Below are 14,832 nucleotides of genomic sequence, written 5' to 3' on the forward strand. Positions count from 1 at the left end.
GATCCAGTCAGTGTCGCAGGTCGGCTGGTATTGCCTAATCAGGGCGCGAGTTAATTGTGTCCGCTTTTGGATATATTTGTAATTTTGGCATAGTTAGGTCGAGTCAGAAAGATAGGCGCGGTCGGTAAGAAGGGACGTAAATGTATTAGACAGGCTAAGTGTAGCCATGCGAAAAGGTAGGAAAAAGCAACAAGAAAGGAAACGGACGGACTGACAGACGGACGGACAGGTTACAAGGTTAGGGAGCGGGAAACTAGCGGTCTGGGCGTCCGCTTTGAGGACGCTAGGGCATGGTTGGCTGGTGTAGAGGGCTGACCACCTCCGCTGCGCTGCGGTGGGCTTAGCTTGTTTAACTCAAAGCAACATAAAATATATATTCCGTGTTCTACTTATGTTATGATCCAAAACAACACCGCACACAATATCCTGAGTGCTCACATATTATGGTAGACATGACCAGGGTTTAACGTGATCTGCAAGATGAGCACCATCTTACCCGGGAGGTTTCGTCTATAGTCTCATTTGAGCGCATAGCTCCCACAATGACGCCAATCGGAGGCGCGCGTGGTTGCAAATGTAATATATGCTGTTCAGAAGACGGGTCAGTATCCATGATGCTACGGAATTGGCATAGATCGGTGAGGAATCCTAGTTTGGGGGTCTAAATACGCCTCCTCAAACATAATACCATATGTCACGTCATCGCGGTGAGGCAGTCGACACCATATCTTTGATTGCGACGGTCTATTAGAGCAAGGTTTGGTCAGCCTTCCGCGCGAAGTATCTTTTAAGACAGTTTTTTTTGCTAATGTTCGCCACAAACAATAATATTATGCTTTGCAACAGTTCCGCTGAGCTCTTTATGATAATACTGTAGCGTCTTTCCACTATTTTCCGCATGCATTGATCTTACTTGCATAGCTGACACACTTACTGACTTATTTGCATAGCTACTAACTGACAGAGTGGTGTAACTCTTTTCCGAGTGGCATTTACTGGGTCCGATATGTAAGAAAAACATACGAAGCCACATGGAGGTAGGCAGATTATCATATCGTAATGGTGTTTAGACGTGAATCGAATAGTAGTTCATGTACATTAGGTGACGTACTTCCGCTGCCAACTTATCAGCTCGGTGTGATGTATCCGTGCATATATTGCAAGGTCGTTAATGAGTGTATATCACGCGCTCGTGATATCTAAAACCTATGTATAGGATCACTGTCGCTTTCTCGGTACATTTGCGTCGTCGTGCTGGCTTACTGTGCCTACGCTTCTGATGTATCAGTCTATATGACCAAGCAGATCACTAACTGGTCACATGCCATACTGCAGCGATACTGGCAAGCTGACCGTGCGTCTGTCACCTGTATTCAGCGCAGTATCTACGCGCGCGGCCGATATTCCACATGGGCACCCGCGACTAAGCCGAGCTCTTATCTCGACCATTATGGACAGGGCACTAGAGTATAGTACTGCGTACAGACAGTTCGACTTACCACACCCACCGGTATTGTTTGCGCTACCGCACACGTGCTCGTATCTATTTAGACAGCAACTTTATCGTCGCGTGTAGTGCTCACTCGATGCTGTAGTTTCAATTTGTGAGCGCACATTAATGGAACATACGCCGTGAGCGCTGATGTCACAGATAGCATGGTTTGCATGTATCCAAGTGAGCGAGTGTACTCTCGATCTATTGTTACGCGGAAGCAGATAGGGACGGCCAACTTGCAAGGGTACACAGTAGGTACCAGGCGCTAATTAATATTTGAAACGCGCTACCCTCTGTAGGTGCGTCAACACTATTGGCAGCGCCATAGTCAGTTTACCATTTGTGCGGCCCCAAGCCTCGCACCGTCAACCAGTATACTAAATACAAATATAGGTAGGAAAATGGGGGCCTAAAAGTGTATATTTACCAATTACTTGCTCTTCTGCTGCTTCTTATGCTCGTTGTACTTGGCGTTTCGGGCAGTCAACTTGCGAGGGCGGCTGCGCCTCTTTTTCTTCTTGGGGTACCAGTCAGGACCCATCACCTCCTCGACGTTTGGCAGGCTTTCCTGGCGGCGCACTTCGGCCGAATTAGGTGGTGGAGGCTTTTCCTCCCAGAACTTAATCGCTTTTGGGCCGTTCTTGCAGGCAATACAGTGCCGCACGCTGCCCCGTCCGCTGATTGTACGGAACGCGTAGCCGTACTGCAGCTTCCAGCAGCAGACGCAGCGCGCTCGGGGGTCCGTCGTAGACCGCTGCGGGCTCAGCAGAAGCGGGTCAATCTTCACTCGGCCCACCATTTTGCAAACTGTGAGTAAGTTAGCAACATATATTGTTTTAACCAATTACTTGCGTCCAAATATTAGCCAATAGCACGGTAATGTAAGGCTGGTATTTATTAATAAGCAACATATTAAAATGTTTTAACTATTACTTTTTTGCTTTAATAGTAATACTATCAGATTTTTAAACAAATACATACTTTACATGCAGTAAAAGTGACTAAAAGGCTATGTACCGTGCGCGCATGCATTCATCAGGTGTGGACCAAAGGCACACCGTGTGGTGCACGGGAGCAGATAGCGAAATGCCCGTGCAGCCGCGCGCCTTCATTGCACGGTGGCAGTGGTGAGCGCCAAGTGAAGTAAAAAAGATATATTTCGCAAAGTCCCTAGCGCTGGTTGTGAAGCCTACTTTAGTATTAAAAAATACTATCGTCTCTACTTTTGAAAGTCTGTGGAAAATAGCATCGCCGAGCTCTTATTAATGCGGCCTGTGAAGCTTATATTAATATTTTTAATACTATTGATATCGTCTTTACTTTAGAAAAGTGCTTGGAAAATAACATCCCAGAGCTCTTACAAAATACAGGTATGTGAAGTCTACGTTAATAATGATAAATATCTCTATTTTAAAAGTGTGACAAACTCTTAGAAAATAAAGTGGTTACTGTGCCCGATTTGCAGTACTTACGACAGGTTTTGCGCTGCTGAATGCAATAATCAAGTATCTGCGCAGCTCGCCTGGCTGTTTGCAGCCAATCGATGCGTTTCGTGCTCGGCAGAAATGTTTACCTTACGTCCAATCGCGAGGGCGATAGACGGTCTGATCGTGCGACAGATCCAGTCAGTGTCGCAGGTCGGCTGGTATTGCCTAATCAGGGCGCGAGTTAATTGTGTCCGCTTTTGGATATATTTGTAATTTTGGCATAGTTAGGTCGAGTCAGAAAGATAGGCGCGGTCGGTAAGAAGGGACGTAAATGTATTAGACAGGCTAAGTGTAGCCATGCGAAAAGGTAGGAAAAAGCAACAAGAAAGGAAACGGACGGACTGACAGACGGACGGACAGGTTACAAGGTTAGGGAGCGGGAAACTAGCGGGGCTGGGCGTCCCGCTTTGAGGACGCTAGGGCATGGTTGCCTGGTGTCGAGGGGCTGACCACCTCCGCTGCCCTGCGGTGGGCTTAGAGTTTCTAGTCCAAAGCAAAGCAACATATAGTACATGTATACTGTGATCTACGTATATTACGTTCCAAAACCAACACCGCACACAGTATCTATAGTGTTCACATGTTATTGTAGACACGACCAGAGTTTAACGTGATCTGCAAGAAGAGCACCATCTTACCCGGGAAGGTTTTGTCTATAATCTCGTTTGAGCGCATTGCTCCTAAAATGACACGAATCGGAGGCGCGCGTGGTTGCAAAGCTAATATATGCTGTACGGAAGACAGGTCAGTATCAATGATGCTACGAAATATGCGTAGATCGATGAGAAATCCCAGTGTAGCTGGAGTAAATACACCTACTCAAACCTAATGCCATCAGTCACGTCATCGCCGTGAGGCAGCCGACACCATATCTTTGATTGCGACGATCTATTAGAGCAAGGTTTGGCCAGCTTCTCGCGCGAAGTATCTTTTAGGACAGATAGATTTTGCCGATGGTCGCCACAAACACCGAGTGTATGCCTTGAAACTGTTCCGCTGAGCTGTTTATTATATTACTGAAGGGTCTTTCCACTATCTTTCGCATGCATTGATCTTACTTGCATAGCTGACGCACTTACAAACTTATTTTCATAGATACTGACCGACAGAGTGGCGTAGATCCTTATCGAGTGGTATTTACTGGCTCCTATATGTATGCCAAACACACAAAGCCACATGGCTGTAGACAGCGTATCATATTGTAGGGATGTTTAGACTCAATTTGAAAAGTAGCTCATGTACAATATATGAAGTATTTTTGCTGCCTACTTATCAACTCGGTTTGCTATTTGATGTGTAGCGCGAGGTCGCTAATGAGTGTGTATAACACGCGCCCGTGAGAGCCAAAACCTATGTATAGGGTCACTATCGCTCTCTTGATACATTTGCGTCGTCGTGCTAGCTTTCTGTGCTTACGCTATTAATGTTTTAGTCTGTATAATCAAGCGCGTCACTAACTGGGCACAGGCCATTCCGCAGCGATATTGGTATGCTGAACGCGCATTTGTTAGCAGTAGCCAACGCGATATATACGCGCGAGGCGGGTACGCCTTATAGTCATCCGCGAATCAACCGAGCTTTCATCTCGGCCGTTATGAACAGGACACTAAAGTACAATATTGCATTCAGACACATCGACTTGCCACGTCCATCTGTACGGTCTGCACTGTCACGCAGTGGTAGTATCTATGTAAACAGCAGCTTATTCGTCGCACGTAGCTCCCACTCAATACTGTAGTTTAAATTTGTGAGCGCCAATTAGTGCAATATACGCTATAAGAGCTGATGGTACAGATAGCATGGTTTTGCGTGTGCCCACGTGAGCGAGTGTACGTGCCATCTACGGTGATGCGTATGCGGATAGGAACCACCAACTTGCAGCGGTGCACAGTTGATTCCATGTGCTAATTATTTTATGAAGCGCGCTACGCTCGTAGGTGCGTCAACATTATAGTCAGCTTACCGTATGTGCGTCTCCAAGCCTCGCACCGTGAGCCAGTATACCAAAACAAAAATAGGTTGGAAAATGGGGGCATAAAGGGTATATTTACCATTACTTGCTCTTCTGCTGCTTCTTTTGCTCGATATACTTGGCGTTTCGGGCGGCCAGTTTGTGAGGGTGGCTGTGCCTCTTCTACTTCTAAGAATACCAGTCAGGACCCATCGTCTTCTTGACGTTCGCCAGGCTTTCCTGGCGGCGCACTTTGGCCGAATCAGGTGGTGGGGGCTTTTCCTCCCAGATCTCGACTGCTTTTGGGCCGTTCTCGCAGGCAATACAGCGCCGCACGATGTCCCGCCCGCTGATTGTACGGAATGCGTAGCCGTACTGCAGCTTCCCGCAACCGACACAGCGCGCCCGGGCATCCGTCGTAGACCGCTGCGGGTTCAGCAGAAGCGGGTCAATCTTCGCCTCGCATTGGTTGCACGTAGGGCCCACCATTTTGCAAACTGTGAGTAAGTTAACAAAACGTGCGTAAAATATTAGCCAATAGCACGGTAATATAAGGCTGGTATTCATTATTAGGCAAAATATTAAAATGTTTTATAATATTACTTTCTATTTGCTATATTGATAATAATATCCAATTTTTCAAACAAATACATACATTACATGCAATATAAACTGACAAAAACAATTATCTATCGTGCGCGCATGCATTCGTCGGGTGGGGTGCACGGGAGCAGATAGCGCAATGACCGTGCAGCCGCGCGCCTTCATTGCACGGTGGCAGTGGTGAGTGCCAGGTGAAGTAAAGAAGATATATATTCGCAAAGTCCCTACAAAAAGCGCTGGTCGTGAAGCCTACTTTCATATTAAAAAATACTATCGTCTCTACTTTAGAAAGTGTGTGAAAAATAGCATCGCCGAGCTCTTACAAATGGCCTGTGACGCTTAAATTAATCATATTAGTACTATTAATATCGTCTTTACTTTGAAAAGTGTGTGGAAAATAACATCCCAGAGCTCTTACAAAATACTGGTCTGTGAAGTCTACATAAATAATATTACATATCTCTATTTGAGAAGTGCGCAGAGCTCTTAGAAAAAATAGTGGTTACTGTGCCCGATTCGCAGTACATACGACAGGTTTTGCGTACCTAAATGTCAATAATCAAGTATCTGCGCAGCTCGCCTAGCTGTTTGCAACCAATCGATGCGTTTCGTGCTCGGCAGAAATGTTTACCTTACGTCCAATCGAGAGGGCGATAGACGGTCTGATCGTGCGACAGATCCAGTCAGTTTCGCAGGTCGGCAGGTATTGCCCAATCAGGACGCGAGTTAATTGTGTGGCGTTTTTGGATATAATTAAAATTTTGGCATAGTTAGGTCGAGTCAGAAAGATAGGCGCGGTCGGTAAGATGGGACGAAACTGTATTAGACAGGCCGAGTGTAGCCATGCGAGAAGGCAGGAAAAAGCAGCAAGAAAGGAACCGGACGGACTGACAGACGGACGGACAGGTTACAAGGTTAGGAGGCGGGAAACTAGCGCTCTGGGCGTCCGCTCCGCGCACGCTAGGGCACGACTGGTTGGTGTGGAGAGGGCGGACCACCTCCGCTGCGCTGCGGTGGGCTTAGCTTGTTTAACTCAAAGCAAACATAAAATATATATTCCGTGTTCTACTTATGTTATGATCCAAAACAACACCGCACACAATATCCTGAGTGCTCACATATTATGGTAGACATGACCAGGGTTTAACGTGATCTGCAAGATGAGCACCATCTTACCCGGGAGGTTTCGTCTATAGTCTCATTTGAGCGCATAGCTCCCACAATGACGCCAATCGGAGGCGCGCGTGGTTGCAAATGTAATATATGCTGCTCAGAAGACGGGTCAGTATCCATGATGCTACGGAATTAGCATAGATCGGTGAGGAATCCTAGTTTGGGGGTCTAAATACGCCTCCTCAAACATAATACCATATGTCACGTCATCGCGGTGAGGCAGTCGACACCATATCTTTAATTGCGACGGTCTATTAGAGCAAGGTTTGGTCGGCTTCTCGCGCAAAGTATCTGTTAGGACAGGTACTATTTGCTAATGATCGCCCCAAACACCAATATTATGCCTTGAAATTTTCCCGCTGAGCTCTTTATGATATTACCGAAGAGTCTTTCCACTATCTTCCGCTTGTATTAATCTTGCATGTATAGCTGACGTATTTACTGACTGATTTGCACAGCTACTGCTTGACCGAGTGGCGTAGATCCTTTCCGATTGGCTTTTACTGGTTCCGATATGTATTACGAACATACGAAGCCACATGGCTGTAGACAAATTATCAGATCATAGATATCTTAGGCTTGAATCGAAAAGTAGATCATGTACATTAAATAAAGTACTTTCGGTGTCTAGCTAGCAGCCCGGTGTGCTATTGGATATGTCCGTGTTTATTCCGCAATGTCGCGAATGGTGTGGTCGTGATAACCAACACCCATGTATTGGGTCACTGCTGCAATCTCGGTACTTTCGCATCGTCGTGCTCGCTTACGCTTATTATGCATCCGACTATATGATCAAGCGCGTCGCTGATTAGGCACAGGTCATACTCGCGGTAATGCAGGCAGCCTGATACAGGCCGGCTGACCAGGCTTCTGTTAGCAGTAGGAAAAACAATATATACGCGCGCGGCAGGTACACATTATAGCCACCCGCGACTAAGCCGAGCTCTTATCTCGACCATTATGGACAGGGCACTAAAGTATAGTACTGCGTACAGACAGTTCGACTTACCACACCCACCGGTATTGTTTGCGCTACCGCACACGTGCTCGTATCTATTTAGACAGCAACTTTATCGTCGCGTGTAGTGCTCACTCGATGCTGTAGTTTCAATTTGTGAGCGCACATTAATGGAACATACGCCGTGAGCGCTGATGTCACAGATAGCATGGTTTGCATGTATCCAAGTGAGCGAGTGTACTCTCGATCTATTGTTACGCGGAAGCAGATAGGGACGGCCAACTTGCAAGGGTACACAGTAGGTACCAGGCGCTAATTAATATTTGAAACGCGCTACCCTCTGTAGGTGCGTCAACACTATTGGCAGCGCCATAGTCAGTTTACCATTTGTGCGGCCCCAAGCCTCGCACCGTCAACCAGTATACTAAATACAAATATGGGTAGGAAAATGGGGGCCTAAAAGTGTATATTTACCAATTACTTGCTCTTCTGCTGCTTCTTATGCTCGTTGTACTTGGCGTTTCGGGCAGTCAACTTGCGAGGGCGGCTGCGCCTCTTTTTCTTCTTGGGGTACCAGTCAGGACCCATCACCTCCTCGACGTTTGGCAGGCTTTCCTGGCGGCGCACTTCGGCCGAATTAGGTGGTTGAGGCTTTTCCTCCCAGAACTTAATCGCTTTTGGGCCGTTCTTGCAGGCAATACAGTGCCGCACGCTGCCCCGTCCGCTGATTGTACGGAACGCGTAGCCGTACTGCAGCTTCCAGCAGCAGACGCAGCGCGCTCGGGGGTCCGTCGTAGACCGCTGCGGGCTCAGCAGAAGCGGGTCAATCTTCACTCGGCCCACCATTTTGCAAACTGTGAGTAAGTTAGCAACATATATTGTTTTAACCAATTACTTGCGTCCAAATATTAGCCAATAGCACGGTAATGTAAGGCTGGTATTTATTAATAAGCAACATATTAAAATGTTTTAACTATTACTTTTTTGCTTTAATAGTAATACTATCAGATTTTTAAACAAATACATACTTTACATGCAATAAAAGTGACTAAAAGGCTATGTACCGTGCGCGCATGCATTCATCAGGTGTGGACCACACCACACCGTGTGGTGCACGGGAGCAGATAGCGAAATGCCCGTGCAGCCGCGCGCCTTCATTGCACGGTGGCAGTGGTGAGCGCCAAGTGAAGTAAAAAAGATATATTTCGCAAAGTCCCTAGCGCTGGTTGTGAAGCCTACTTTAGTATAAAAAAATACTATCGTCTCTACTTTTGAAAGTCTGTGGAAAATAGCATCGCCGAGCTCTTATTAATGCGGCCTGTGAAGCTTATATTAATAATTTTAATACTATTGATATCGTCTTTACTTTAAAAAAGTGCTTGGAAAATAACATCCCAGAGCTCTTACAAAATACTGGTCTGTGAAGTCTACATTAATAATGATAAATATCTCTATTTGAGAAGTGTGCAGAGTTTTTAGAAAAAAATAAAGTGGTTACTGTGCCCGATTTGCAGTAAATACGACAGGTTTTGCGCAATAATCAAGTAGCTCGCCTGGCCGTTTGCATCTAATCGGTACGTTTCGTGCTCGGCAAAAAAGTTTACATCACGTCCAATCGCGAGGGCGAGAGACGGTCTGATCGTGCAACAGATCCAGTCAGTGTCGCAGGTCGGCAGGTATTGCCCAATCGGCGCGAGTTAATTGTATGACGCTTTTGGATATATTTGTAATTTTGGCATAGTTAGGTCGAGCCAGAAAGATAGGTGCGGTCGGTAGGAGGGGAGGAAACTCTATTGGATAGGCCGAGTGTAGCCATGCGAAAAGGCAGGAAAAAGCAGCAAGAAAGGAAACGGACGGACTGACAGACGGACGGACAGGCTGCAAGTTTAGGTGGCGGGAAATACGACAGGTTTTGCGCAGCTAAATGTCCATAATCAATCATCTGCGCAGCTCGCCTGGCTGTTTGCAACCAATCGATGCGTTTCGTGCTCGGTAGAAATGTTAACATCACATCCAATCGCGAGGGAGAGCCGCTCCTTATTCAGGCAGATTTCTGTACCCACTTCCTTTAAAATATTGATAGCATCGATTTGGTCATTTCCCCCTTCTGCAAATACAAATCTGTACCTACTGTCCGGATGGATTATGCATGTATGCATGTTATGATTGCGCACGTACTGATTGCGCATGTACTGTACGCCGCGATTGGATCATAAAGACTTAAGACAAAAGCAAGCACACCAACCATGAGCCACCAGAGAATACTTCTGCTGCTTATGGCTGCCTTCTTCGCTTGGGTTTCTGCGCAAACACCCCCTGGACAAGCCGACAAGTCGAAGCTGATTGCTCACGATGTTCTCATGAAGACCACGTCACTGTCAGAAACCACAATTGCTACTTCATCTAAGCGGTTCTTGAGGCTCTACGACGCAGAAGTCCGAGATACAGTCCGCGGAGATAATGACGTAGACCGCGAGGAGAGAGGAACTACGCCGTTGTTATCGAAGGTCGACGATCTGATACACAAAGTATTTAAATCCAATCCGGAGCAAGCACAAATCAAGGCGTGGATGAAGTCTCGAGTGCACCCTCAAGCGATTTTTGATACTTTGCGTCTAGCAAAGAGTACGACGAAACTGAACGATGACCCGAATCTTCTCCTTTGGCTCAAGCTCGTTGCTGCTTTTAGAGCTAAGAATGGTAACCAGGCGTTTTCGGATCTGGATCTTTACTACTTGCTACTGAAGAGAAGCAGTGGCGAAGAGCTGAAAATACTTATTGAGTCTTTTCGGAAGACTGGAGCCTTAAAGGAGCTAGGCAAAAGTATGCAGAAATCGCTATCTGGTTCGTGGGTGTCAAAAACCTTACAGCACGAAACAGATCCAAAAATTGTTTACGATACATTACGTCTTCAAGAGGCTGGCACGAAACTGGTCGATTCGCCAATCTTTCATCAGTGGCTGGCCTACGCGCAGCAGTATCGGGCGCAGAAGGGGAATCACTGGTTCGGAGACGACGATATGCTCGACCTGTTTCGAAAAACCATGCCGGAAAAAGACGTGGTAACGCTTCTGCATTTGCTTCGAAACGTCCCGGGCATGAAAGATCATGGCGATACGATGCAGCGGTTCTTGTTTTTATCGTCTAAAACCAGCCGAAAAATGATGCACGACGTGTGGCTGAACTACGACGTAACGCCCGAACAAGTTTTCAAGATTTTACGCTTGGTAAAGGTCAATATGGACGCTGTGGATACGAACGCAATGTTTATACATTGGCTTAGGTACGTCAACTTGTACAGGAGCCACACAAAAAAGAACGTTTTATCCAGCGTACAAATGGTGCATTTCCTTGCGGACACCAAACCGTTGCGGTCAGAGTGGCAATTTGCCACATTTTTTGAATCGCTCAAGGACGTCCCTGATTTGAAGAGGCTGGCTGAAAACATGCAAACTTACCTATTCCAAAACTGGCTGCACACGGAGTGGGACCCGAAGGCTGTGTCGAGTATGCTGGCCATTCCTTTTCCTACGAGTGCTGTGTATCTGCCGAAGAACGATCCCATTTACAAGACTTGGGTGGCGTACACCCTTTACTATACAGAGAGGAAGGGCGGGGTGTCGTTGCTAAATAAAGTGAAGACACTGCTCGACAACGACAACCCTATCGGCGCACTTACCGCAGCTATGAAAGCTCAGTGATCCGCTGCTCCGCTATTAATGAGATTTCTTCAAGCAATAAAAACCGACTTCAGGAATCTTTGGAGATTGTTTTACTGTTACTGCAGCGAATAATTCTACTGATTAATATTGAATACAGGATGATCCTTCTGCAACCAACTTACTTTTTTTAGAAAGTTGGATTTCCCTGGACAGCTAGAAATTTCGGGTGCGTGTACGTACGTTAGGTGAGCTGCTTTCGGCATACAAACAGCAAGTTCTTGAGTGATCGCTGTGCGGATACGACTAGCTGCAAAGGTTTCGCCCGAGGGCGGGCGACGTCGTAATGAATGTTCCAGGCGACGACGAGCTCAGCCAAACGTTGGTCTCATTCGAGGGTTTCTTTAAATGCGATTCAAGGCTCTGTCCACGGGCAAGACTTTAAGACGTAAACTTCCTACAACAGGTCAAATGAATTGAGATCCCACGACGCAGCGGGCAGGGTTATGGTATTGTGAGCTCTGAACATACAGTAGTATACAACGCTACTGTGCACCTCGTCACGGATCTGGTGTAGACGAATTCCAAAGCCTGTATTTGTAAAACTCAAGATGTTAATCAAGACCCCAACGCACCTCGAAAGGAAGCATGGCGTGTTGGAAAGAGTATCTTTACAGCAATATTGGATAACGATTCGAATCTCCTGCTTTGGCTTACCGGGGTCGATGAGATTTGTTCGGTGCACACTCAGAATGAGCGAGGAGACTAGGCTGATCCCCATAAGGAAGATGGTCAATAAGCGCATGTCAAATCTCTTTGGGGGGGGGGCAAATTGGAAAATGATGGTGTAAATAAAAGCTTGCCAAAACAAGTGTGCTGCCGTTTCTCTGTTGGACTCTACCAGTGTGCCGTAACGGACAATTATTAAATTAAAGGACATTTTTTCGCTTGACTTACGAAACTTTTGTATTAGTATGGTACTTCAGCAAGGACAAAAGGTACGGTGAGTTAATGAAAAACAATGTGCCTAATTAATTTCCCCTTGATAAAAGCTGTTGGTCGTAAAGTAAAGATGAAGTGGAATGACATTAGCCAGTGACGATATCGTAATATCATACTATGAAAATTGAATACGGGAGCGCTAAGGTCAAGGTTAAGTTAACAAGGAAATTAAAGACATCTTGCGACGTGGGTGTACATACTGCTTCTCGCCCATGTAGAAAGTAATAAAATCTGAAGAGATACTAACTTAAACACAAGCAAATGTGTCGTAGTGGGGTTTTAATATGGTACATGTACTCCAGTAAGGATGCAAGACAGCTCTTGCGCACGCATGAAAATAACAACAGCGCTCCCCCTCGTTAGCCGTCACGGAAATGTGTTCAATATTATAGAGGTTTTAAGATAGACAGCAGCAATTAGCGTCACAGATGGATAATCTTAAACATCTACTGCAGCAACCTGTCTGTCCGTCACACTAAATTGTCGTGCCTGTCACGCTTTTCCGGACAAATCATTGGATAAAATAATTTAAATATTTCTACTGGCTGACGAGCGCCGCGAAGGTGTCTTCAATTGGTTAAAACTAGATGGTGTAGTTGACATCAATAAATGCATGTGTTTCCCAGTTTACATATGGGGATTTGCACAAGGCTATACATTATCCGAAGGCGGCATCGTTTAAATATTATATACTTTTTCATAATGCAAGTTGTTATTGATATTTGAATACTACAGTAAACGGAGGGCAGGGTGCTTAGCGTACACGTAAGCATGCGTGTTTCCGAGGACATGGTTTAAGTATACTAAATACTCTGTACTCAGTAGGATCTGCGTGTTACACTGAATAAAATGATAATTTCAATATATTTACTGTAAAAATATTAGCATTAATAAGTTATCTGAGTGGGTTTCTGGTATTGCTAAATCGTACATGTTACATGTACAGCAGTAGCCGGTCGTGTAGACTGGCCGTAAGAACAAAACTGTGCTTATAAACGTTGTCACTTGATCCACAAAGATAGATAGTGTTAGATTGACGTGTGAACAAAAATAAGTTATATGTGCTGATGACAATTACTACTGTAAGCGAATTGAACTTGACCATTGTTTCCTAAGCGGTTTTTTAGACAATAAAATTCTGATACTTCTTAATAGGTAGACGCGTTGCCGACAAGGGCGTAGAATAAGGGTTTATATGCAGCGGTAAGATAACAGTGAGAGGTGTCAATTATGGTTATTATAAGTAGGCCCGTAAAGAAACGTTAATCAACTTAGAGCCTGGAATCATCAATTAAGTATCAAATAAAAATACCGCCGTCAACAACAACAACAGCAAGGCGTCTTGCGTTTTATATATCAAAGGCTATAACCATAACAGGCACAGATTAAAGTGTCTAATGACTAATTCTGAATCAGCACAAAATGAACACACTTCAAGGCATAAAAAAATGCTACAGCTTGAATATTTTTATTAAATATTCAAACTGTAGCACTTTTAATTTTCTTTCAAAGTAGCGAGTTTGGTTTGCGAAGTGGTTAATAGTCAGTTTATTACAAGCTTAACCAGGCAGTACAAGCGGGTATTTGATGCAAGCTGGACAGATATTCTTTGCATTGATGCAATCTAGGTCCTTAGAAACGGCCCGTGAAATCGAGCACGACGCTAAACTAAATATATTATTTAGCGATTTTAGACTGAAGTGCAGGTGCTTCTGGGTGGAAGATTAAGGTACAGTGATAGCCAACAACAATAAAGAGATTTTGCCAAGATCACTAGCGTAATCGTTTATGAGCATGGTAAGTATGATGCTAGGGGCTCAGTCTTTTGTACCGGTAGAAATATTTACACGGCTTACTGGGAGCTCAGCATTTTGTAGTAAATGAAACGCAGATTTATGAAATTAAAGAAGTCGATTTAGGAATATATGGGACTCAGAGGATTTGGACTGATTATCTCGCCGAAGCGAAGCGAAGGCGGGAAGGCAAAAATCTGGAGTAAAACCGAAATTACCGCCGCGTAGCGGCGGCGCTCGGCTAGTACCTTATCAACTTGACAAGGGTTGTAAAACCCGACAGGAAGCCACAACAGCGCGATATACACTGATTTTGTCATTTTCACATAACATAATGTTTAAGTTTGCGGGCTACCCGCACAGTGTGCATGTCATGACAAATTAGAACTAATCAAAGTATGGTCTGTGCAAAACTCCGTCGCGAGATGCCCGACGTATCGACACTATAGTAGACCAAGAGGCGTTATATTCTTCGAAGTTTATGATTACGACTTGGGGACAAAACACACCCTTCTATTGCCCGCGACGTCATCAGTAAGACGGAAGACACATGCATAATGTACTAGTGTTTATCAGAAATAATTAAAGTAACGTTTTTATCAAATGAAGGGCCAGCGGTCAAAAACACTAAAACCGCAATGTTCAGGATTGTGAGCAATAGTTTTTGCTTCTGGAAGGCGCGACTACTGATCTTCCCTTTCAGTAGTCATA

At 45.2% G+C, this 14,832-nt stretch overlaps 1 protein-coding gene across 1 annotated transcript; it reads left to right on the forward strand.

Annotated features, from left to right (window-relative positions):
* Nucleotides 1-9,913: 9,913 nt before the first annotated feature.
* Nucleotides 9,914-11,368, forward strand: PITG_06478 (secreted RxLR effector peptide protein, putative; the record flags this gene model as incomplete). Its single annotated transcript, XM_002998540.1, has 1 exon — nt 9,914-11,368. One exon carries the CDS (start codon nt 9,914-9,916, stop codon nt 11,366-11,368), a length of 1,455 nt encoding a protein of 484 aa, XP_002998586.1.
* Between the last annotated feature and the right edge of the window lie 3,464 nt (nt 11,369-14,832).

This window comes from Phytophthora infestans, genomic scaffold (assembly GCF_000142945.1).
Source record: "Phytophthora infestans T30-4 supercont1.8 genomic scaffold, whole genome shotgun sequence".
Lineage (NCBI taxonomy): Eukaryota > Oomycota > Peronosporomycetes > Peronosporales > Peronosporaceae > Phytophthora > Phytophthora infestans.